At 37.8% G+C, this 26349-nt stretch overlaps 1 protein-coding gene across 2 annotated transcripts in view; it reads right to left on the reverse strand.

Annotated features, from left to right (window-relative positions):
* Positions 1-415: 415 nt before the first annotated feature.
* The window catches only part of TUBGCP3 (tubulin gamma complex component 3), a 48928-nt gene continuing 22994 nt past the window's right edge, over positions 416-26349 (reverse strand). For both annotated transcript variants that reach the window (XM_077173329.1, XM_054654320.2), the window contains 15 exons: positions 23355-23480; positions 19793-19861; positions 16073-16205; positions 14624-14790; positions 13145-13255; positions 12622-12730; positions 8630-8819; positions 7235-7370; positions 6365-6433; positions 5485-5620; positions 4468-4556; positions 4201-4332; positions 3628-3768; positions 2972-3088; positions 416-1509 (listed from right to left, as the gene is read on the reverse strand). In XM_077173329.1, the coding sequence (XP_077029444.1) occupies positions 1351-1509; positions 2972-3088; positions 3628-3768; positions 4201-4332; positions 4468-4556; positions 5485-5620; positions 6365-6433; positions 7235-7370; positions 8630-8819; positions 12622-12730; positions 13145-13255; positions 14624-14790; positions 16073-16205; positions 19793-19861; positions 23355-23480 (1884 nt within the window). In that variant the 3' untranslated portion in view covers positions 416-1350. The remainder of the gene's footprint in view (positions 1510-2971; positions 3089-3627; positions 3769-4200; positions 4333-4467; positions 4557-5484; positions 5621-6364; positions 6434-7234; positions 7371-8629; positions 8820-12621; positions 12731-13144; positions 13256-14623; positions 14791-16072; positions 16206-19792; positions 19862-23354; positions 23481-26349) is intronic.

Below are 26349 nucleotides of genomic sequence, written 5' to 3' on the forward strand. Positions count from 1 at the left end.
CAAGGTGAAAAGCCTTTCACCTTTTAATAAAAGCAAGGATTCTGAGGCCTGCACAACAGGAATCCCGGGGTCCAGAGAGCAAACCAGCTAGTCCAGGGCTGCAAGTCAGCAAACAGTCCCCATCAGAGCTCACTGCCATGATGACTCACAGCAGCCTTACCTGCATGGCTGGCAGATGCCTCTGACTCCCAAGGGTTCCAGCAGAGTAAGGGCAAAAGGCAAAAAAGGCCCCAGACCTGGTTGATCTGAGGGTAATTGTTAATTAACTGCACACAACTCTCAGTAAATATAAGACTAGTACCAAAATCCTGCAATGGGAAGGGTTATATAAATCAGTATTGTTCTAACTGGCAGGTTCTCCTTTCTTAAACCTGTGAAAAAAATTATAAACTTTCAATTACAAAAAGCAACACACTTGTGTGAAAGATAATTGTGTTTTTATTTTTCTAAGCTCGCACTTGTAGAACATAATAAATGACCTGATATAATGACAACTTTGCAAAAGAAGAATCCCCCTCTCCCCAACATCTGGACAGCAATATATAAATATTTACAATGAAAAAAATAGGAAAGTGAAGAGAATGAAGTCAACATTAGCCAAGTCAGTTTGTTTCTACATATCTGATTTTGAACATTAAGTACTCAAGATTGACCAACACTTTCCTTCACTGAGGCTTTAACCTCATTTTTAGCTCTTATGTGCAACAGATACACTCCTGACTCTGCTTTTATAGTTTGCTCCTGTACAGTAACCATAGAATTTCCCCACTAAATTTTTATTCCAGGTTTTTAACTTTGAAAACAACAAAAAAATTAAATATAACTTTATGTCTCCTGATACAAAGTTTCTCACACAGTCAAACACATCACAACACTGAAAATCAGCATAACGAAATGCTGTATAGCTTCTTAACAAGGACAATAGGTCTGGGTCCTGATCTGTTGGCTTTAACAAAAGCTCTCTTCAAATAGAACAAGTACATATAGAAAAAATAACCTTCTTATTTTCTTATTAAAAAAGGAAATGGTGCTTTCTATAAACAAAAGAACATGTGATTTTTTTGACACAGATATAAGTTACAGTGGAAAAAGCTCAGAAAGCTTCAAATAAAATTGGCATTTATTTAAAAGGATGGTTTAACCAGTTGATTGGATGAGGTTCAATCAGCCCATACAGTCTGGTAATTCTAGAAACATCAGTGTAAAAAACCCTGCTTTTTTTGCTTTCTGCTATGCAGTGTCACACAAGCACTGGCTGAGAACCCGTTGTCTGCAGCAGTGGAGACACGGATGGCACAGTCTGGCTGCACTGTGTCACTGCTGGTGGCCGTGGTGGCCCTGGCAGTGGTGTCACATGTGCGAGCTCCGCCTGCCCCGCGTGCCCAGCGACACCCGCAGCCGCGGCTCCCGGGCCTTGTAGTGCTCGTTGAAGTCCAGCCTGAAGCTCAGGAACCGAAGGCTCTCGTCTGAACTGGTTGTCAGCAGGACCAAGAACTGCTGGACGATTCCCTGAAGAGGAAAGAAAAACCCAAGAGACAGTTAAGGAAGCATCCCCAGTGTGTTTTGAACAGGAATATCAGGTGGTGCACAGATCAGGTAAACAGACAGAATCTGGGAAAAGGCAAGCACAAGGGTTCATATCCAACAGTTATGGTGGATTCACTCTTTCTGCAAAAACCCAGAGCTTTGTTTTTACTTTTCAAATATCTTCTATGCATGCCAGAGTCTCCAGTACAAACAGCTTGGTCTGTTAAAGTGTGTTCCCCACTCCCTGTACCCTGCTGGCACACTCCATCTGTCTGAAGGCTCCCAGGCTGCAGAGCAGCTGCCTCTGTGTGCCACTGCCTCAGGACAGCATTCAGGATCCAACTTGTGCCAACAGGAGACCTCACCTTGAGTCCATGTTGCAGGCACAATGCCATCCAGGCCAGCATTTGGGCACTGCTGGCTTTAAACACACCCATTTGATGTGGCTTGCACAGCAACACAGGGCACCCAGAACAGCAAACATATGCCCAGGAGGGCAGTCAGTGCTGCAGACCCAACTAGACTGAGCATTTGGAGCAATTTGAAGGGGGATTTGCACTTGGCAGGTGGGAGGTACACTTCTGCATCCCATCTTCCCAATCAGCTCTAGACACGCCACTGCAGGAGCCCCACAGGACACAGGAAAAGAGAGGACTCTGGGAGGGTGGGAATACTCATTGGAAGAGCTCATTCCTAATCTCCAGTAAATAGTAACATGAACATGCCTATAACTAGAGCACTCCATTACTTCCAAAGGTGACCAAAGCTGGAAATCCTGTTTGGAAAATCCATAATAGGGCTCAGAATGAATACAGTCCAAGAAGGCAAAACCTACATTGCCAAATTGTAGCAATCTTGTAGAGCACATAAACCATAATTTATTTACAACCTACATTTAAAGGCCTACACTCATTTTTCTGGGGAATGGTAGCTTTAGCATCAGACACAACAAATAAAGACAAAGCCAGAATAAATTACTTACAGAAGATAGCCTGAACATGTTACCCCAAACATCTTATCCACTGCCCCCCCCCCCCCCCCCAGTGAGCCTAATTTTAAGTGTCAGGCCCTTAATAAGAAACTTTCTGCAGTCTTTAATAGCAATGACTTGCAAAGACTGTGAGGAAAAAAAAGGAATGCAGAAGGAGCTCTATTTTTTATCCCTCAGACTACACCAAAAGATAGCTATTACTTTTGCTACTGGAGGAAGAAGACAAGTTACATGAAAAGACTCTTCTCCTTTGTTTGGGGAATATAAATGATCACAAAACCTTTGACTACTAACCAACAGTGAACACAGGCTTATAAGTAGAGAAGGAAAAAATGAAGACCTAGCTCCACAAACTACACACACATGAATACAGAAGTTACATCTACTCAATATTTGAAATTCATTTCCACACAAAGCTCAGCATATTTTAGAAAAATATAATTTAAGAGGCACCTGGTAAAAGTGAGTGAGTATTCGCAGCTGTGAGCACATTTTAGGTATTGAGTCTTGAAATTCTTTCATCCTCTTGTTCTCTTCTTCCTCTTCTGATGCAGTTACACCCCACTTGCCCTACACAGAAACCAAACAAGCTGAGAGGTGAAGCATCACATGATTCAAGTTGCTAACTGGGCCACCTTCTGCCCAGCTACATGAGGTTTATAAAAACCAGCCATTGCCACAGAAAGACAAACACAGAGCCTCCAAAATGGAAACTATCAGACCCCCCCTTAGTGGTTATACAGCACATAAAAGAAATAAGAGGTTTATTAGCAAGACAAGTCTCACACCAACACTGCATGTCAGTATTGCAGCAAGGAGGCAGACATGGAGCTACAGCATTTTTTGGGTTCCATTTACTTCATCTAAAAGAGCCCAAAATTTCTCATCCTCCAAAGTCCGCTAGAGAAATCAACTCAGATTTTGGGCAAGACAGAAATCAAAAACACCACTCAGACGTTTTGCCTGAAGTCACCAGCAATTTCTGATGACTTTTACATCTGTCCCAACTACATTTCTCATTTTTACTGCACTGCTACATGGTATCTAAAATCCTCCATATATCAAAAACCTCCATTCATTTTCACATTCTAGAAATGTCCTTCTTGTACCTCAAGCTCACGCTGTTTTTTCCTCTCTTCAAATTGCAACCTCAGCTGCAGCTCCTCCAGAGCAGCTCTGTACATTGCATCTTGGGCATTCTGGAGCTCAATGATCTGGTCAAAAACTGCTCGAAGCTGATTGAGAAGTACCTGTGAGATAGGTAACAAAATAATTAAACAGCTGTATAGCACAAGAGTTTTAAGTTACCACCCTTCTCCAGAAAAGGAGCAAAGAAAAAAGTAAAAAAAAAAAAAAAAACAACAACAAAAAAAAAAAAACACTAAAAGAAAAAAAATCTTTTTTACACAGCTGGAGAGAATGCTCTGCAAAGCCCTAAGCCAGTTGTTCCATGCTCACACAGCTTCTCAGGATGAAAAAGAACTGGCCCACACTACAGCAAGCTTTATTATCAACTTGTGTTCCTATGTCTGGGCAGTAGGTACTGAACCACCATTATAAAATCTTATATCAGAGAAATAAAAATGACTTTTCCCTTTGCCCCTACAATGTTAAAGAAGGTTGTTCCTGACATATATGCCAAGATCATAAAGTTACAATTACATGCAAAGGAGAAGACTCACCCTGGAATCACTATCCAGCAAGCACCGAGCTATGATTGTGTCCAGAAAAACTTCATGAGCTGCAATGATGTGATCCAAGTCCTGTGCTTGTTGGACCTTGTTCCAGAGTTCATCCCATGAACATTCAAGCACCTGGAGCAATGATACAGGATTGGGCTGTTTTGATTTGCTAGATGACAAGGTCGTTGAAATTTAAGACACACAACACACACAGAATATTGCAAGTACTTCATTTTCTAAGTAATTAATTGTGTGGGTAGAGTATACCTCAAATGTAATGTAATACTGCATTTGATGAATGAAATGGACCATTTCTGATGCCAGAACATGACACTGATGCAGCACACCAGAAAGCTCTGTAAAAAATCCAAAGAGACAGCATGTTAAAAACTGCAAGGACAAGCATAGTCAACAACAAATCAGCTTGGTAAATTCTTTTCACCATATTGAATACTTCATAACACAGCTACTAATCTTAGATGGTAGCAGCAGTGACATTCTGAGGCCAGGTGTCCTCTCCCACCCACCAGAAGTTCTTAATTATAAAACAATAAATTTTTAAGTATTACTATGCCATAATAAAGGGTAACTCTCAATCGTTATTTTTTACCGAAAGACATGTAGATAGAGGAAAAAAAAATTTCAAGAGTGAGCCAGTACAGATGCTCACAAATATGGCTATATTCTCTAGCTGAGAAATAGGATCAAAAAGTCCTGGTCCATGAAACATACACCAGGAGCCACTACATTTCAGAGCTTTCCTATTTCTTCTCAAACATCTTTCTCTTCTTAGCATCTTCTGTTCTTAGCTAAACAAAAGCAGAGGGAATAAGTAAAGGTAAAACTAGTAAACTCAGAACTGTGCATGCATGAGACTTAATAGTTAACAGACAGCATAAGAAAGAGGGAGACACGGGGTACAAATAAGAAGGCATCAAGGAAGATGAATACAAAGGGATGGAAGAGTTACAGTCTCACAACCAGGCCAGCATAAAGATACTTAGATTAGTGCAGCTTTTCAAGACAGGAATCAATGATTAAGTAAAACAACAGATACGAAACTTCTATTTACAATTATGTTATTTTACTTTGATCATCCTTACCACCATCTACCATTAAACAGCCAGTCAAGAGGAGCACTAAAATGCAAAATTAATCTGTACATAATTCATCAGACACTCTTTTCCCTCTTAACATGCAGTTTAAAATAAGATGCAGTTTAAAGTAAGATGCAGTCATCTGTATCCATTTTACAAGCATGTCATCCATCTGGACACCTCTCACCTGGCATACTTTTCAGAAGCTTTGCATTGCACATGTGCCCTTTCCATATATCAGTAAGAATATACTCCATTCTCTTTGCTCTCCAAAGGAAATTAAATACCCTTAGATAGTGGCTCATGCACTCACGTGTAAATACCTACAAAACAAAGAAAATACCAGTACAAATTAATAGACACACTGTATGTCCTGAAGTACCAAGAACAACTTCACAGTTCATCTTATCTGATCTATGCAGTTTATTGGTAAATATTGTAAAAAAAAAAGTTTCCAGGAAATCCCAGAGCTTTTGGAAAGATCCCTCCTTGAGGGCTGAACAGGGCACTGCTGGAAGTGTAAGAAGGGGTGAACAAAACTAAGCCTAAGCCTATTTTGAAACTGCGTAAGAAAATTCCTTCTGCTGGTCAAAGTCACAGTTTGTCCTGCTTAAAAAAAAAGTTCTTTATAGAGGCTAAATACATTCAGATAAACAATGCAACTACCTATCAAGTGCCATTTAGACAGCATAACTAAGTTCTCCACAAATACATTCCTCAGTTCCTTTCAAATTTTCCCAAATTAGTATCTACAGATGAGTAATTATAAAAGAATAGGAGCACTCAATTTATTAAGTCCTTGCTAAAAACTGTGCTGGAACAAATTAATTACTGATTTTCAGTAATGATTGTTTTAAATGTAGCTTTTCAGCACTCGCACTAACTGGCAAGAACTGAGATTTTTGCTTAACTGTTGATACAGTGGGTACATACTAGATGCAAAAAAAAAAAAAAAAAAAATCTGATTTCACACTCCAGAACAAAAAAAGGTTACTTAAATTAAAAAACCCATAGCAATTTAATTCAGCACCCAAAACACATTCACAGCCAGCAGTGTATGATATTACCGTTGCTATTGGCCCATCAACATGATAGTCCAAGCTGAAGACATCCCATCCAGTGTCCCCAGGAGAGACCTGTATTAAAAAGATATGGTACTGTCAGTGTACAATCAGAGCATACTAAAGCTGAAGATGAGCATCACTTGCTTACTCTTTCATTCTGAAGGGCCTGTGAGCAAACAAGCATCCACACCAACAAGAGATACAGGAGTTTCTTGTTGAAAGTAGCAGATTAGGCAAAAATGGATCAAACTGTGTGATACAAGGGTGAGGCTGATCTCATACAAATACTGATGTTTGCAATGTCAGTGTTTCTCCACTGAACCTAGTAAATGAAAATACCAGTAAGGACAAATTTCTTTGGCATCTGAAAGAGATTTATTTCAGATGCTACAGTTCATCACTGAAGTCTCACCTCAGGGATAGAAGATTTCAAATTAACTCAAGTTTCTTACCACAGGCCTCTCCCATGAAATGTGCTTTCATTGCTTCTCTTTTTCTTAACTAGAGGCAAGAAGGAGGCACACAACCCAGCCTGCCCCTTCCTGCCCAAATTCTTTTAAGAGCAACAGCATTAAGAGCTGTCTGGAAAACCTCAAATTAGCACCACCAGCATCAATTTCTGTTAGGCCCCAAATACTCAGCCTTATATTGTCAATGGCTGTAAATCCACATCTTGAAAAACAAATAGACAATAGTCAGGGAAGGCAAAAAGATGATGACTTATTAAATGACCTTTATATTACTCAAAGTAAACTTCAGTGGAAAGGAAGGGGGAAATGTATTCACATATGAAAATTGTTTCATAGAGATGTCTGCATGTATACACACAAACAAAGGCATCTTTCAGACCAGAGTCACCATGACACAACAGACCTCCAGAAGTCGAACATCCAATCGCTTGAGAATCTCGGGATTATCGAACTGGGCATTCGTGGCCCTCACCGCTGTTTCCAGGATTCCAGTCAGATTATGCTGATATAAGGTTGTAGCTGGACGTGCAAGCTCTGGCCTGTGGTTATGGAACAGCCATAGCACATTACTGAAATACTCTGCAGCAGCAGTTCAGTAGTAACTGCAGCACACAGCAAAACCCTTTTCTAACCAGAATTCAAAACTATTGCTCTTTCAGACTTAATCATGAAGAAAATAAGTGAGCAAGATATTTGCACAGAGTATGAGCAGAATATGTCTATTCATATGCAGCTACACTCCTGAATATGAGCATGAGGAGCAACTTAATCCTCATTTAATGCCAGTAATTTGAAGTTACTAGGATTGCTAGTTTAGCTAGTCTGTAATTTGAGTTGCATTCAAATCTTAAATGAGGCAGATTACATCATTAGCACATCAAACCAATAATTTCACTTCAGTTTTGAGAAACTTACTGATAGCCATCTCACAGGCTCAGAAGTGCTGGCAGGAAGACAGAAACCCACCCCATCTATGTAACTTCAACTTTCCAAAGAGTTGCAACATGCAACTCTTGTAATACTCTCTGTCCCTAAAAAAAGGAGAAGACTGGAAAACTTCTCACTCCTTCTGTCTCAAATGTAATACTGACTCCACAAATCAACCTCACTTGGCTTCACATTAAAAAGCATGGTCATATACTGTTGATTTTGATTTACAAACAAGTTAATGAAAGCCTTAGTACAAAGCCGGCCTTCTGGATGAAAGAAAAGCTTTGCAAGCCAATGCTTTTGATGGAAGAAGTTTCATCAGTAGCACCAGCATGTAAAAATGAACTTGCAAATAATCTTAAAGAATTGGATTCAGTAGCTGTGGGTGCACCGGATGCTTGAAACAGAAGCTGGTGAGGAATCAAATAGATTTTTCAAATTACTCTGAAGGTTTTGACATTATGTTTTAGACCAAACACCTCCAAAATATAGAGGCCTAATAATTCCAGCCAAGCTCATCAGCAGCATCAGAAGCAGAATGTTTCTACTGAAATTTGCTGACAGGATCAAGAGAAGTGCCAACATCCTCGAAGCTGTCACAGGGCCAACATAAAGATATCTGTATTAGTACAACTTTTCAAGACTTTGTCAAATGGTACTGTATGTACCACTTATCAAAAAGGAAGAACAAGTTTTAATCCTCAGGGTCAAAGAAACGAAACCCCAAATAGAATTTTAAAGTTATTACTCAAAGATTTGATTGAAGAAGGTACTTAGAGGGTCCTCTTCAAAAAGCAAAACAGTTTCTGTGCTGATCATGCACAGAATTATCAGAAATTGAACATAATTACCCTTCCTATTGTCTTACTTGAGCAAGTCCATTAAATGCCTGATAAAGTCTCCTTGACCAAGTAACAAGTAGCGCCTCATGGCCTGCATGTGTTCCAGCAAATTGTACTTCTTATTGAGAACATCCAGCAGGTATTTGCTGGTTTCAAAATAAGCTGCATCAATTTTCTCTTGAAATGCATTTTCCAGATCTGTGAACAAATCAGCAGCTAAAAGAAAATAAAAATAAAAATTAAATTAGTATTTTTCAAAAACTGAAGCAAACAAGCTTTGGAGTTGAAACACACAAACAGAAAAACTGCCATTTCTTCTGACCCACTGTGTTATACATTTGCCATAGCCAAAGCGAAAGCAAGTCTAAAGCACTTCAACAATATTACTTTTAATCTGTGCCCAGATTGTACTTGCCAGTTGAAGCTCATCTTATGTATATAAGAAGTTGGGGATTTTCAAGCTTGCTGAAATACTGCAGTTTACAAATCAAATCATTTATCGAGCTCTAAAAGCCCAGAATTAGGAAAAACCTTTGATGGGCGGAATCTAAATCAGAAGGCACTTCTAAGGGTGTGGGGAAAAATAAATCAAAGAATCAGACTGTTAAAACACTCAACAGAAGAGAGCTTCCATAGATAAAGAGAATGAGAGAAAAGGGAATGTGCTGGAGTTATGTGGGGGACAGCCAGCAACCTGACATTTTCTCTCCATCTTTTATGCATGGCAGTTTGGGGACAGAAAGCAGGAAGCAGTAGAAAGCAGTAGGAAGCTTATTTCACTGTTATCTACAACTACAAGCTCATCAAGAAAGGAACTCCACTAAAATTGTTATGAGATAGCAACTGTGGCCTCTTCAGGCAATATGGAGCAATACTCCAAACACTGGATTGCCAGCTATCATAAGATTCAGACCTTCTTTAGCATTAAAGGATATACTCCCACTTGAACTACTCAATTAATAAAAGGCTTATGAATAGAAAAAAATAACCAGTGGCTCCAATAAAGAATTCACTCTAAGAAGGGAAGTCTAAAATTCTGGTTCACTGACATTCTTGGAAATTTCCAAACTATCATTCAGTAACCAGTGAAACTCTCCGTAAGACACAAAAAGTTCAAGAGATGTCAAAGAGATGACACTTTTATAATACATTGCTGTGCTTAAAATCCTTTGACTAGAGAAATACTACTTAGTCAGGCAGCACATGTCAACCTTAGGGATGTGAGAATTAATACAGCCTGCAGTAAGTGCAAGTGTCTTTGCTCAAGGTGCTGCAAGCCTTGCAGGCAAAACAAGAGAAGGAAAAGGCCAAGCCAGAAAGAGTCACCAGCTGATCTCTTCAGCCTCTGGACACAGAGGCTGGGCCTAGCACTGGCTCAAGGCACAAGCAAAGCCAGCAGGCAACTCCCTGGCTTGTCTATAGCCAGCCCAGCATGTGAGGCATGCTGAGCCTGTCTCCACTCACACAGAGGTGTGTGTGTCTAAGCAGTAGCTCTGGGATACACAGACCAGTCTCAATTTCTTACTATCTCAAGCAGAAAAAGCAGTCTTTCCCCTCTCCTTAGTACTGATCCTATTGCCTTGAAGGAAGTGATCTGGCCACAGCCCTTTACCTCAGACTGGAAAGTCAAGTTTACATCTGTAGCTGTAATGCACCACCTCTGCATACACACACAGCCCCCAGCACAGGCAAAACACAGCATTCCTGTCTGACATGCAAAACTGCTAAAAAGGTTGTTTACATCAACAAACACAAGGCTTAGGCACAAGTTTTGAAAACTGTGCAAAATTATCTCAGAACAGTGAAGAGCCAGAAGTGGATAAAGGGTCAGACTAAAATCACTGACAGGCAGGTCCATGAGCTGCTATTGGATATAGTGTCATTCATGATCCACAAGTCCCCAAACTACAGACAGCTACATGTTGGAGCTGAGGTCACTTTATTGGCCTTTTTTACTGTTCCTCTTTCCCAAATGCTACAATTCTCTGCCAGGCAGGATGACCAACTTCTACACAGTTATGTCAGACTTCTTGTTTTAATACATGTTCAGACAGTTTTCCACACCACAATTATTTCAGCATCAAAAGGAAACTGGGGAAAGATGATAGTTAAGGTTCCAAAGCAAATGAAAGAAATAAATAATACAGCCAAACCCATGAAATGTTCAGATTTAAAATGAGAAAAAGCATCCAGAACTCAGGCTGGCATCCTAGCTTTCCATTATCTTAATAATAAGTAATTATCTAAAGGGACTTTCAGGATACTGTTAGATGGCACAAACAAGCACAAAAGGAAGCATTTCCAACATCCCTGACTTAGAATGATCTTTCAGGATTAATGGGTAAAATACCCTAAACACAAATGCAGTTTCATGCAGAATTAAAGCAGTGCAACACCATGAGGTATTAGGCTGCCACCTGTAAGCTCAGCACACCTTCAGCACACTGCAGATAGAGTAATATATTTCTAAAACTACACTTCTGTCTCAAACAGTTATTCTCAGCACTTAGGATAATGTAGGTGTGCTTTGAAGCTCTCATCCCCTACATAATAGGAAGCCTTTATTTGTGCAGATCTTCCATTCAATCAAGGAGAGAGAGAAACAAGTGCAAACTTAAAGAAATATTGGAAAAGCGTGGTCATAAATGCTGTATAAAGTGGTGAAAGTAGTGCAGCCAAAGAATGGTTTTTTCCTTTTTTCCAGGAGTAGCTGGCAAGATGATTGTTCAAATGCATTTACAGCCCTTATTCACTTAACCCTGACCCCTTTCTGCACTTTAGGCTTATCTTTGACTAGCAAGCACTGAACATGGTACAAAAATCACATTAGAAGACATATTCTTCCAGATATGAATGGGATTTTATCACTAGAATGTTTTTCACTGAGGTACTCATGCCAGAAGCCCACACTATGAAGAGTTAATACTAAAACTAATCCAAGGTTATTTGGAGGTGAAAAAAGCCCAACAAATCTAAACCTAACAACCCCATATACACAAGCTTTGAAGTCATATATAAGTATTATATGTTATAAAATGTTAAGTATGTTCTTTGAAAACAACAATTTGACAGAAAAATATTTAAATTAGCATCAGAACATTTATCTCAGCGAGCTATATCTGAACAGTTATACTATCTTTGGTATATTAAACAAGTTATCAAAAGAAGTTACAGTAGCAAAATACCCCTTCCACCAGAAGGCAGCAATCTGCTCTTTCTTGGAGATGTAGCAGCATCCTACACATTCTTTGCTTAGTATTTAGACCAAGTCTCCTTGGTTTAGATGTTTACTATTTGCTACCTTTCATCATAATAATGTTGATTTCATTGCAACAAATATGCCACCAAAAAACAACCACAAATGGTATAGAAGTTCTCATTCACTAAAACTGAGTTCTATTCTAAATAAAACAAAATTACCTGAAAGAATTTAACGGTTAAGTTTTGGTTCCATGTCCATCAGCTGGATGAATGGCAATCCCATTTTTAGGTAATCTTCAAAAAGAATTTTACTAACCTTCCACCTACTTTCTGACATATTGATATAGTGCATTTACAGAAAGGCTAGAAAGGCTTCTGTTTTTACTGCTTATTCCATTATTTACAACTAACTGAGTATCTTTATTTTTCGACCACAGAATTAACGAATATTATGGAATTGTATGATGGAGTATATTTGATGAGAAGTCAAACACACTAAATCCTTATTGCAGCACTCAAGAATATCCCTGCTCCCACCCCAGCCGAGGCAGCTAAAGGCAAACTGTTTTTTAAATGGTTTCATTCACTAATTCAGTACATAAACAATCATCCAGCAAACCTATCAAATTAACAAAATGATACACATGCATCAACATACATCTTTTGTAAAAAAACAAGTATACATTAATTTATCTATACTTTAAGGCAGATGGGATTTCTGTACTCCTTTCCACCCTGCCATCCAGCTTACAGTCTAAACCACAGAGTATGGGAGGTCAGTCCAAAGGGGAAATACTGAATAACATTAATACTGTACCATCTTTTGAAGACTCCGCAGATTTTGCAACAGCAATCATCTTTGTGGATGGAGTTTGGTCATGACAAACTTGATGCAAGAAGTTTATGGATTTTCCTATTAAAAGGACCTGAACAAAACAGGATTTTTTTAAAAAAATATTTGCTTATAAGTAAAAAAATAAAATACCAAACAAAGAAGATAAAATAAAATACCAAACAAAATACCAGGACAAGATATTTTGTCATCTTTCTGTGCTCTTAGTTGCACAATCCCAACCACAGCATTTTAGAATAGCAATGCTAATATGAAAAAGGTTTTAAATACATTTTTAAACTTCTTTTCCCCCTACCTGAGATCTCCTCCAAGTTTAACAGTTAGAGAATGGAAAGGAGAAACAGTCCTATAGCCTTCCTCAGCAAACAATTCTAAAATTCTTGAGAAGATTATTTTTTGTCAGATTTGGCCTCTATTTTCTCAATAGAAATCTAAGCAGCAGCACAGGGTAAACAAAGCATCAGAAGATGAACTTTTAGATTCATACCTTTTTTGACTGCTCCATTGTAATAAAAGATGGGATCATTGATTTCCTCAAAGTGTATTTGTCATGCCACAACCGATCAGTTTTAACTGTAGGATCTGAAGCTACAAAAAACTGAAGATTGAAATAAATATTTAAAGCAAAAGATTAATGTAAACTCTAACCTACAGTTTCAAATATTATTTCTCCCATTTTAACAGATGCAGAGGGGAAAAAAGAAAATACAAGAAAAGCAAAAACCCAAAATAATTTTGCAATTGATATGGTCAAATGTTCCAGTCTCTCAACTCCACACAAGAGAATCCCCTCATTTGTAAAAAACTAAAACTACTTTATTAGTTTTGTTAAAGTGAAGTTTGGATGGATTATGTCCTCATCTTGTCAAACAATTTTCTGGACACAAACTCTTTTCACTGCCTCCAATTACCATTTTCCCCAAGAATTGCCAATTGTCTTTGTTCAAAACTGTCTATCATATGAAATTTATAGCTTTCAGTACAATTCAACAATAATTTTCAATATTAAGAACACTCTTCCAGTGCACATGCAGAGGTTAGAGTTAACAAACCACCTAAGATTCAAAAAAGACAAAACCTCATATCTGGGCAGTAGCTGGGAAAAAAAGTAAAAAGTATTTTACACTTCTAAAAATATATTCATATACATTTTACACAATTCTGACCTTAAAGATCAGCTGCCACTGTCACTCACTTAAATTTTGACCAAAATAAGGACATTCCAAGAAAACAGACAGCATATTTGACTCTCAAGTAAAATTACTCCGATTTGTCTCAGAAGTGCTCGAATAATTTAAAAAAACGATTATTTGGCTTCTTGTAACAAAAAAAAAAATTAAGAAAAAAATATAATCACTTTAAACAGACTGTGCTGATTGGAGATAGGAAAGCGTTGAGAGAATTCAAAAAAACATACAAAGTATTTCCAAGAAGAAAAAGGACAATTCCTGGAACTTGATGTTACAGAAGTCACAACAAATAACTTTGCAGAGTTTCAATTCTGGAGCTATAAACCACTTCTACCCAGTTTGACAGACTGAGCTTATTTATCAAAGATAACAGTATGCAGTCTGAGAAAAATATTCTGAGCTTCATTCCAAATACAAGGCTTGCATTCTGAACAGTTACAAAGAACTCTGGATACATTACTGTTGTTACAGTAAGCAAGAAAAGATACAGAGGAATTATTTTGTCTTCAGAAACAAGGACCTACTGTCAGTACACCATTCTGACTGTACTAACCAGACCCAGCATATGATTAGTTGAAGACAACACATTGCAACTGCAGATATTAAATTCATGAAGAATTCATTAAGAAAATGGGATTTCAGGTTATTGTGTGTATTGCTTACTCATGTTATACATTTTCATCACACTCTACTTTTCAAATTCTCCTCTAAGCTTCCCACAGGTTATCACACCACAATGCAAAGAGATGAAGTATTTACTGTAGCATATACATTACCTCATGGTATGTATCCTCCAGCTCTCCATCATAAATCCAGCGATACAGGAAGTTCAGGACAGGATGGGATACTAGGCCAAGAATGTGCTGAACCAGAGATCTCATGTAGGGATCTCCTGTTTTAGTATAGGCATGAACTGCTGAGGCTAGTTCACCACCTTTTCTCCCTGTAAGAAGAAGGGAACAGAAACATTTGAAGGAAAACTATATTCGCCCCATTTAAATTTAGCAGCCACTGATTTTAGATACCCCTTTGTCACATTGAGCTTGCTAAAGAGCAACTCTGAAATGTAGCAAAAGTAGATTTTTTTATTGCTAACAGGGAATTCCTAGGTTTTAGGGCATGAATTATTAATCTCACTAAAGCATTAAGCAGAGTTATCTGTCTACTTTATGGCAGCTTAGAGGAATGCAAAATTCAAGGCATTAGATCACACACAGAAGTTGATGTTATGCTTCCAGAGAAGCATTAAAGGAGCCTTAGAATGTTTTCCTTCTCTCCTGTACTTGACACTCTCAGATATTCTGTGTGCATACATGCACACAAACAGGGTTTTCATGATTCTTGATTATAGTTGCCCTCATAGCCCCATTAGGGTATATCTCCTGTCTTCTTGTAATTGTAAAGTAAGAGGCTGTGAAAAATAAAGTTAAAAAATAGACTGAATATTTGATTTTGCTGCTATGCTCCACAGCTTACCACTTCCTTGCAGCAGAGGCCATGCAGCTCAAGATTTTCATGAATGTCTTAAAAATAAAGCCCATTAAAAAAAAATTGTTAACAATTCCAATAATTAAGGTAAAGCAAGTATTGTAGGCTTTTTTTTGGCTAAGATGCTCTTTCTGAAGGGCTACAATCTTAAATCTGAAGTACAATTAGGGAGAAACATCAATTACTGGTCAGCTTAGTCACCTACTGGTCAAAGTTCTGGTAAACTCCAACATGACTCTCCCCAGCATCTTCTTGTGGATTGCCAACAAAATCACAGTATTTGCAGATTTGCAAAGTTTTGTTGTTTCACATGAGTCTGAAGACAAGTTACTAATGACTTCTCTATGCCATCATATATAGAGAATTTGCATAATACTCATAAAGAGTGAAGAAACAAAGTCAACCATTTCATAACATATTAGTAGGGCTTTTTCCCTGTACCATTTCTGAAAAACATTAAGTAACTGAAAATAGCATAAAAAGTGCATGCTTAAAATTGAATTTTTTGAGCATGTTCTAGTCTTAAAAAAGTAAGAAGTCTGAATGTATCAACACAGCACTATAATTGGTCATCATTTGTTTAAACTAAAAGAGGGAGAATCTGAACTACCTACTTGAAATTTTCTAAAAAAAAAGAAGTCCAAACAAGCACTAATATTATTGATACCCACCCCTAGCATGCACAACTATTCAGTTATATAAAATCCCCAGAAATATTAAATTAATGTTAAACAGACCTTGACAGTGATCAACAAGTGCTGCAAGGGTCTTTAACCTTATTTTGGGGTCATATGTCCAGACTAGAAGACGGCGAAGTGTTAAACTGCTCTCAAGTCCCAAATTCACGCCCTGATCATCTTCCAGTTGTAACTGATCAAGTTAGAAACAGAAATACACGTCAAAGAACAAAACTGAGGAAGAACTCAGACTTTTACTGAAGTCAGACTTTTACTAATACACTTGAAATACCCAGTGTTATGTATTCTCTCATCAAGTCACTGGGCCATAACCTGAGAGCCAATTTTTAGTGGAAACAGACTTGAGCACAGGTGAAAGAACAGAGACAAGCATAAGCTACAATGAGGTAGACAAAGCACAAAGACCAAGAAAGTTAAAGACAGCAAGGTAATAATCATGAAAGGAGAGAAGAGCAAAGAGAGAAGAAAGCCTGAAAGACAGCCCCGACAAAGAGTAAAGAAAAACATCTAAAGGACAGGCAGGCTGTGAGAAGTAAACTTTTCATTACTGCACATGCAGCTTATTTTAGTTCAATATGTAACAAATTCTGTTCAATGCCTTCCTCCAGAAGCCATCAGAACTTAAGTTAGCCTTATAGTGAGATTAAGGAATTGCTACGTTGAAAGAAAAACACCCAACTTTAAAAGCTACAATAAGAAAACTCTATCATAATGTGACTTCCATGAATCTTCCAACACCATGGAAAATAAAAGCCAAGTATATCCAAGGTGCAAATGCAAATCTTATACAAAAACAGATGGAATAAGCAGGACAAGAAAACAATTTAAGATTACAGAAGCAAGTTCCTGGAGCAGTACAAGGAGACAATCTCTTATATCAGAAGCAGCATCTTTTCTATGACAACCAACCCACTCTGTGCTTTCCCATCTAGCACCTTTTTTTAGTCAAATGCAACATACTAGTTAAATTTAAGGCTAGTGTCATCCACATTAAGCTCAGCCTTAGAGCCAGTTAAATTCATTTGCTTCCAAATTCTCCTGGGTCCATGCCTGGGGTTTTTCTTTGGTGTTTTTGGAAATCAGCAATGACAAGAGAGATACATGAACCACCCTTTGACTTTAGGGAAGACATGGTACATCTTCATCATGGAACTGCATTTTTAAATTAGCTGACAATGTGAAAACAACCTGCAAGAAAAAGACCAGAGATGCTTATGGAATAGTAGACAGTATGTTCAGGATTACTCACTCAAGGGCAGAAACATGCTCAGGAGAAGCCCTGAAGACAAAATAAAATTTATAAAGAGAGTATAGAACCCTTTGACAAGATTCTTGTTTTTCTATGACCATACTACTTTCTAGAACTGCTGTTAACAACTCCTAAGCTGGCAGCCTGTATGAACTCCTGAATCAAAAAATGTCACATACACACAATTTCAAGTCAATTTTCCACATGTTTTCAAGAAGCTAAAAGGTACAGGCTTTTTGTCCATTCTGCAGTGTCACCTTCAAGCCCTTCCACCTTTCAAGTCACAAAAGAATCTCTCCTCCACTGCTGGATCTTCCTTTCATGTCTTTGGGAAGAAATGTAGCCAGAAGCTTCTGAAAAGCTGAACATAACATGACTCTGGGAACCCTTTCAGTTAGGTGCTGAGGGACCTAGATTCCCCAGAAACTTCAGTCTGCTGTTGCAGCAAAGCATTGCTGACACTGTACTTACTGCTCCCTATGAAAAGGCATTTAATCAGCATGCTCAATGCACTCATGAACTCTAACACTAAAGATGAACCTGGCAAGGAGCATGAAGAGTAACAATAAGACCAGCAGTAAAAGTAAGACTGGGAAAAATGTGTCTGAATGATGCTACACGAGGGGTGACACAAAAAAATGGAAAATGCTGAGGTACTTAATGCCGTTTTTGCCTTGGTATTTCAGTAAGAATTGCAGCTGGGGATACCAGATGTCAAGATAACAAGAGAGATAAGTCTGGAACAAGGAAGACTGAGCTCAGAAGGATCAGGCTAGGGTACACCAAACAGATGGGATATGCTTAAGTCTGTGGGTCCTGATGGGATGCACCAAGTGTTGAGGGAAGGAGTTGCCCAATGTCACTGCAAGGCCACTCTCCATTATTTTTGCAACACAGCAATTAGAGGCAGTTTCTGAAAACCCTGAGAAAGCAAATGTCATGCCTCTCCTCAAGAAGGAGAAGCCATAAAACTACACACCAGTGAGACTCACTACATTCCTTGGGAGAGCAACTAATCCTGGAAAACCATTTCTAAGCTTACGGAGGACAAAAAGCTTTCTCAGGGAAAAAAGCTCAGGGAAAGGAGAAGGAAATAGGAACACTTGTGGTGATGGAGTCTGTCTTCCCAAGCAAGTGTTAAGTGCCCTGAGGCCTGGCTTGCCAGGAGCAGCTGGACATCTGCCTGCTGAAGGAAAGAAGTGAATGAATTCCCTACTTTGCTTTGCTTGCACGCACAGCTTTTGCTTCCCCTTCTACACTCACTAACTTGATTGACTTGTCTTTTTGTCCTCCTTCTATTTTCTCCCCGTTCCTCAAGAGACAGGGGGGAGCAAGAGGCTGGGTGGGTGCCTGGCTGCTGCCCAGGGTCAACGCCCCACAAAGGGAAATGCAGTTTCAAAATAAGTAACCCCAGAACTTTTGTCTTTGCCTTACAGGCTTTCCCTCCCACCCTACTCATGTCTTCTGTTGCAAGGTTTGGTGGGGCAGGAAAGGTAGACAAAACTGCATCTCAAAACAGTCTAATATTTTAATGGTCAAGAAGTTTTAGAAGTTAGAAAAAAAAATAAAAATCAAAGCACCAGCAAACCAAGAGAGAAAACACATTTTGGACAGAGCAAGAGGTAATTACAAAAAAATAACTGGATAATAGCCAGGAAAATCAAGCAAAAAGTATATATAACAAGCATTCCAAAAGTCAAGAACGTTCAAGAACTGTGAGTTAAAAGAACAGATGCTTTGAAAACATTAACAACAGCCTATGACAAACAATAAAGATTTTACTGAAGTTAAGAGTTTTAAAAGGCAGTATAATTTAGCTTTAGGTCAATTCTCCAAATAAATTTTTCACCATTACAAGTAATGAGCCCCTTGAAAACCTCTTTCAAAGAAAGGCCAGCAGAAGAATGTTTATTTTATTTTAGAGACAGCATCTAGATGCACATACCTACAAACATTTGTGGAAAACCTGCAAGATTATCAGCACTGAGTTGGACTATATGTAACAGGAAAATAGTAAAACATCCAAATATCTGCAGAACAGATGTCTTTACTCTCAGAAAACAAAAGGACAAGAAAAATGTACAAACTGCCCCACACAGGAAAGAAGTTGGAACTGTTATTACTAGCTGCTATATTGTGCACTGCTGGAAAGATGGACTGGTTTCTTCTCCACTCAAGAATGTGTGACATTGTTCAGGATTTCAATGATAAAGATATTATGCAAGGTGACACTGACAAAAAGGATGCAAAACAGGGACAGAGACTGAGAAATACACATTGTATTCTTTGCTTATGTAACACATCAAATACCAGTGAATTCTTAAGAGAAGAAGATTCAAGGGCTCACACACTTAAAGACCAAGAAATGTATACAGAATTGTGTTCACTGTCAACAAAAACTGCTGTACATCCTTTACATTCTAACAGAATAGGTAGGTATTACCTTTTTAGGAGATATTGAGATAACACAGAACAAAATAGTGAAGTTGAATATGTACCACCTAACTCACCTGAGAATGTAAAACAGACAGAAGTCGGTAGTATTCTTTAAGTTCCTGATGTAAGGCTGCACAAAAACTCTGTAAGAGAAAGAGAAGGGAAAAAAAAGGGGAAAAAATAAAAGCAAAAGTCATCAGGAGAAATCTTTCTGATTTAATTCTATCACCACTCTTCCAACATAGTCAGAAATTACCTGAAGGGAATCTTCCTACAAGTTTCAGTATGAAAGCCAATTCTTAGAGTAATGGCCAAAGTATAAGTGCTTCCCTAAGAACTGCATATACCTTTTCCAGGAATTTCTACACATTATCAAGTGACCTTGTTTCTTGCTACCTTAACTCTATCAACATATTTAATTATGACAAGTGTAACTCTTCAAGTAGATATATCATCTCAGTAATGGAAACAATAATTAGCACAGGGATGTACAAATTATAACATGACCCAGTTGAAGATTTTTTTTTTTATAATGATGTAAGATACAGCATGCAGTGAAGTAACTGAGTTTAAATTTCAGGAAGGCCTCTAACAACAGAACACAAAAATTAGGCAATTATCATTATATTTACAGTATAGACTATATTACATGAACAAGAAATCACAATGCTCAAAAAATACTCCAAATAAGTGCTGCCAGATCAAGAACTATAAAATTTTGACCTTTTATCAATTCACAGTTATATGTGATTCTTCACTTGATATGGAAGAAATGAACAACACAAAGTATATCTTCAGAAATCTGTAAAATGTGCAGAAGTTAATTCAGGCTGGCACTAAAGCAAAAACTCTTTGTAAAACAATTCTCAGCACAGCTACTTTAGGTTGTTTAAAAACCAAGATAAATTTTAAAAACAATTCCTGAAATAATACTTGTTTAGTGATAAATATTTTCCATAGTTTAGGGTTTGGGGGAGGTCTTGTTTTACTTTTGTAATGGTCTTAACCTAACATACAAACTAAAAAAATGCCTGCAACACATTTTTCAAAACAGAACTAAAAATATGGCTCATTCATTTGGGAATAACTGAAAAAGACTTGAAAACCCCCCAAGAAGTGCCCAAAGTTTTTTATTTGTTTGGTTTCTTGAAAGAATACTCTCATGCACACACACAAATTCTTCAGAACTTTGTAACCAATTCTCAGCTAATGAATTCAATATCTATTCTGATGAATTTTTTTAAATGGGAGATTTCCCAGAATTTTCCCTTCAAGACCTTTTAAAATTACAGTCAAAAGAATTTGGAAAAAGAAAAACTCATAGAAAGAACCCAAGAACTTAAAGTATTTATTCACTAGAGTATGTAAAAGGCAGAAATAATTTCTAGAAGCACAAAGAGAAAATAAATCTTCTTTCCTCCTAAGCAGCTAAGAAGCCTAGAAAAAAAAGTCATTAATCTTGCCATTGTATCTTTTTTAAGGAAAGGAGGTTCCTTTCTTCAACTCAACATTGTAAATTGCAAAGAAATTTGACATTCTTTTTTATTCCAGAGGATACTGAAGGGCAAAAAGAAATCCCCTTATGTGTAACTCCACTTTTCATTTCTTCTCACTTGCTTCTCCAGGAAATTTTTGAACCTATTAAAGTGGCACTTGCCAAGATAGAGGGCAGAGCAGACCCTCTAAGAAAACAATCAAAGACACTGTTCTGGTCAAAAAGGAGAACAGTAATCACTGACTTTAATGATTTAGTAGCCAAAAGGATTTAGACTCTAACTGGTCACCAATTTTTCAGAGAAGCTTTACAAATTAAAATTTACATCCAGTACCAATTCCTGCATCACAAACCACAAACTTTTGCTTCCCAAACTGTTACAGAAAAACTGGACATTACCCTAGAATTCTGATTTAGTCTGCTGCAAAAGAGAATTGAGGAAAGAAACAGAATGCTTGTTCAAGAGAAAAAAAATTAAAATGCCCATTAACTCAACTGGATCTAAATGGGCGAAATGTCAAAGTACAAGCTAAATTATAGTTAAATGCCAATTATTCTCTTTATTTTCTGAGGACAAAGTAAAATTTAGATATTAATCAGCAATGGTAGGAAAATATTAAGTGTAATATATTGTTACATCTCTACTTCTAATGTTAATGCCTGACATTTTGTGTGGTAAAATCAGTCACCAGAATCATACTAGAAGAGGTGACTGACATCTTATTGTATACCTGGTTTAAACAGGGGTTTACACAATCATCCTTTCAGAACATTAAGTGAAAAATGTTTATATCAATATACACTGTTGTGCTAAATTCCTTAATGCACAGTGCACAGCACCTGAAATTCTCAGCTATGAAAGCTATGATGAGCATGAAGGCATAATCTCTGTGCCCAGATACTGACAGCAAGAGCAGAATATAAGTTTTTATTTGTACTGATGTCCTAGAAATATACACAAGTGCTTGCCTCAAGCAAAATTAGCAGCATTAGAGCTATGCAGATTCAGGTAATTTAACTGCACAGCCTTCTGCACAGGATCTGAAACCTGCATACAGAAGCCAAGGTACGGCACATTTAAATCCACTGAAGAATTAAAGTTCTCCCCTTTCTGTAAACTTGAAGATTAAAGCCAGAGACAGTAAAAATAATCACAAGCAGGAAGCTGCTAGATAAAGAATAAAACTTCACCCAGATATAAGGGGGAGAGTCCAAAGAAAATGCATACACAGTAGCACTGCCATATAAAACATGGAAATCAGCATTGGATCAGTAGAAAAATAATTATTTATATGTAACTAGAAGGGTTACTTAGAATAAGAGACAGAATGGAACAGAATAAAACATTAGAAAAGTAGGAAGCACTACAGTGTCTCTACTGACCTCTTAAGAAAAATTAGATTGAAGGGAGAAGCACACTTCAATTTCTTGGCAGATTAGGTAGGATGTTATGGCTAGAGGCAAGGATAACATTTCTGTCGACTCAGAAGGGATAATATCCAGTTTTACAGAGGGAGCAAGTGAGAGGAAACGGGAATGTCTTAGCAGTAAATGTGGTTTTGGGTATTACAGCAGCAGTCAAGTTACTGTAGACTATAAATCATGATGATGAAACCTATGAAAACAAAAATTAATATTCTTTTGATGCTGTATTCAACAGAAAGGGCAGAAGATAATGGACTACTTGCATTTTATGTAAGCTAGTGCAGTACTAACACATGAACATCAACAATAGCTGACAAGAATGTCTCCTGCACAGGTCACTAACAACTGAATTGGTGATTAATTACCTCAGGGATGACATCATCCCATTTAAGAAATGTTTTTGTTTATGAACATGCATGAATAATTTTAAAATATTGTTGTTTTTTTTTTTTTAAATGGAGATTAAGAAAAGGAATTTATGAACATTTCCAGCTACAAATTACAGGGGCATATCCCTAAGACCAGAAAGGGCAAATGCCTTTTCCTTGCCTTCTGACTATGACCCATATCAAATGCAGCATCCACAAAAGGAGTAAAACAATAAATGATTCAAGCTCCACAGGTTATGCATCATTCTAGCACTGCATTTACTCAGTAGTTTCTTAGCCAAACAAGAACAAATATTGTAGTTAGACTGTTTTATCTAGCTGACCCACCTGTCCCACCAGTCCAAATGCACGATCCAAACTCCTCTGGTCTGTGTATTTCCTTATTTTGTTATGGAGCCACCCCAACTCTGCAAGTCTGCTTGTAGTATCTCGGAGAGATTTCGACAAGCTCACCTATAAAGTTAACAGAAACAAGTTTGCAATTAAGTCAAATCTGCCACACCAATACTGGTTTCTTCACAAAGGTCCCCCTTTCTCATAAAAAAGCCAGTTTCAGAAACAATTCATTTTACCTTCTACAGATACTGCAGAAAAGCAGACAACCATGTAATTAGCATTATATTTATACGCACATGCATTCAAAAGGCAGCAGCAACAAAGTACTGGCAACTCTGAGACCTTCTCTTTTGGAAATCTTAATGTAACAGTATTCATACACTCTTTTTACATTAGGCAATTATGGCAACAACAAAATGGACTTCAGAAAAAAGGAAGAAATCTGAGTTTTCATGTTGCAATATCAGACTCTTTATCTTATCCCGATAACCAGCAAGACTGGAAATACGAGTGTTGTAGCAGAGGTGTTAATGACTGAAACTAATGAAAAAGCTTGGACAAAATAATTAGTAATTGCTACATGTGAAAGAAATCTTCACTAGAAAATAAATGACCCGATGCCTGACTAGGCATCAGGAACACAAACTTGTAGAACCCAACTTCTAAGATTAAGTCCAGATTTTATAAGTTATTTAATCATATGTCCTTCTGAACTCTTGTAGTCTGTTTCTGGTTTTCTTCTAGTATCTCACTCACCTTGCAAGCCTCCCTTAGTCCCAACGTCTTATTTAGCTACCACTACTACTTTCATCTGAATTAGCACATTTCTTCCTCTAAGTTACCAACAGATAAGACACTTCCCACTTGAGATTTTCTTCTTCCACATTTCACCGTATTACTCAAGAACACTACCACCAAGCATTCAAAATTTCATTGAATAAAAAACCCCAATCAATCTGACTGATAATACAAACCATGAGACAGAGACTAACTTTTGCCCACACCAACTGGGCCTATCCCACCTCTACAAACAATTTTAAACTTTGACAGCCAGCTGGAACAGTCAAAACCAAAGCAAGGAATTGTTCCAAGAAGTTAAACTGCCAAAGAACTAGTCATCAATCCCCTTCATTAAACCTTTTAGTTAACAGTACAGGCATTCTCCAAGATAACAATTAGTGTCAGAGTGCGTTATCCACACCAGTGTGGGCTTGAAACAGGCTGCAGCATTTGGTTGTAAGACCACAGTTCAGTCCCTAGCCCTCTTGTTTACCCACAGAGGTACAGCTTTAACTTCTTGAACAACTTCTGTAGGGTAAATTCCAGCCCAAACAAATATAATTGGACACAGAAATCCTGCCCACAGCTAAAACCAAAGAGATGACATACCAACTATTTAAAATTCTGCAAGTACAGAGTGCTTGGCAAACACTGAGCACAACACACATCCGCTGGAATTAAATGAGGAACAAGCAAAATTGGCTTGGTGTTATTACATTTGTATGCCTTAGATCAAATCAGAAGCTGCTATCTTATACAGTGCTGAATGTCACCACCAGACCTAATATTAACACTAAGATTAGGAAACATTTCAGCAGGAATAGCACCTTAGAAAGTGTGCTTCTTTCTGGAAAAAAAACCCCAACAATCCAGACTGTGTACAATGAGATTGTCATCTGAGGGAGAGCTACATGCTCTGACTACTATTTTGCCTAGTGTACAGCAATACAGCTAGAGGAGGTATGATATTGGTCCTCCTTGCTTGTCAGAAGTTCCAGCTGCAGCTCTGGTGGGTCAGATAATCTCATCTTCACTGGGTCCAGTAGCTGAAACCAAGTACAAGTAAGGAAGAATGGAAGACAACTGACTTCACAAAAATAACTGAAGACAGAGCTCTCAGGCAAAGATTATTCAGCTGGCTTGTGGTCAGTAATTAAATTCCCTGAATTACAAGTTCCAAGTAAAACAGCTTCTGACCTCAAACCAGGCAATTGGATATGAAAGCTACACAGAAAACCAACAAAACCCATAGTCAGTGATTACAAAATTGGCAAAGTTTTCTTCACATTCCTCTAGAAAAATCTATTATGCTACCCTTCTTTTGCTATATATAATCTCATCTATAGAATATAACTTACTCAGTGAAGGTGCTAAGGAATTACAAATTTTGCATCATCTACAGGTGGATGTTTATGAAGAATCTGCTAATTATTAAGATTTAACAGGATTTAAGTTTTTCCATTTATCCCTCCATTAAGCAGCCGTAAATGTCATTGTAAAGTAATGGTGAACAACTACAACATTTCACTTTTTGCTACTATCATGAAGGAAAAAAGGAAATTAGGTCAGGTATCAACATTAAGACCTGTCTACCATGCTCCTGGCACATGAAATGGCCCAGAAGTAATTTCCCCACCATTTAAGTACTATGTAATATTGTCATAGTAGAAAGTTTTTAATATAAGTAAAAATTACAAGTGTTGTCTTTCCATCTGAACAAGAATATGAAAACCAATTAGCAGAAACTGAACTCTGAAGCTGCACTGTCTAAATACTGAATGTGAAGATGCTAAAGCAATAGGCACAATTTTCTGTTCTTTGGTCAGCTGACCCAATCACACTCTCGGGGTTTTTCTGAATTGCAGGCAGGCATAAGATCTCACCACCTTAAAGCAAAGTCTCTCAGGCATCTCTCCTATTCTTTCATCCCTTATTCAATGTCTTCATTCAAATTCACATCAGACCTTTCTTCAGTTCTACCACCAGTCCTTTCTTTTCTAGGTCACCTGCATCTGATCACTTATAACTGTAATCAGGCCCATAACAACAAGTGGCTAGCATCTATTCCACATCTCAGGCTGTTAAATTTAATCTAATAAGAATGCAGTAAAATACCTGCATCTGCTTTATGTTAATTCTTATACACTGGAGAGGAAAAATGTTGACAGAAGTCCTCAAAGCCGTAATTTACAAGTCCTTCTACTGG

The sequence above is a fragment of the Agelaius phoeniceus genome, chromosome 2 (genome assembly GCF_051311805.1).
Source record: "Agelaius phoeniceus isolate bAgePho1 chromosome 2, bAgePho1.hap1, whole genome shotgun sequence".
In the NCBI taxonomy this organism is placed as follows: Eukaryota; Metazoa; Chordata; class Aves; order Passeriformes; family Icteridae; genus Agelaius; species Agelaius phoeniceus.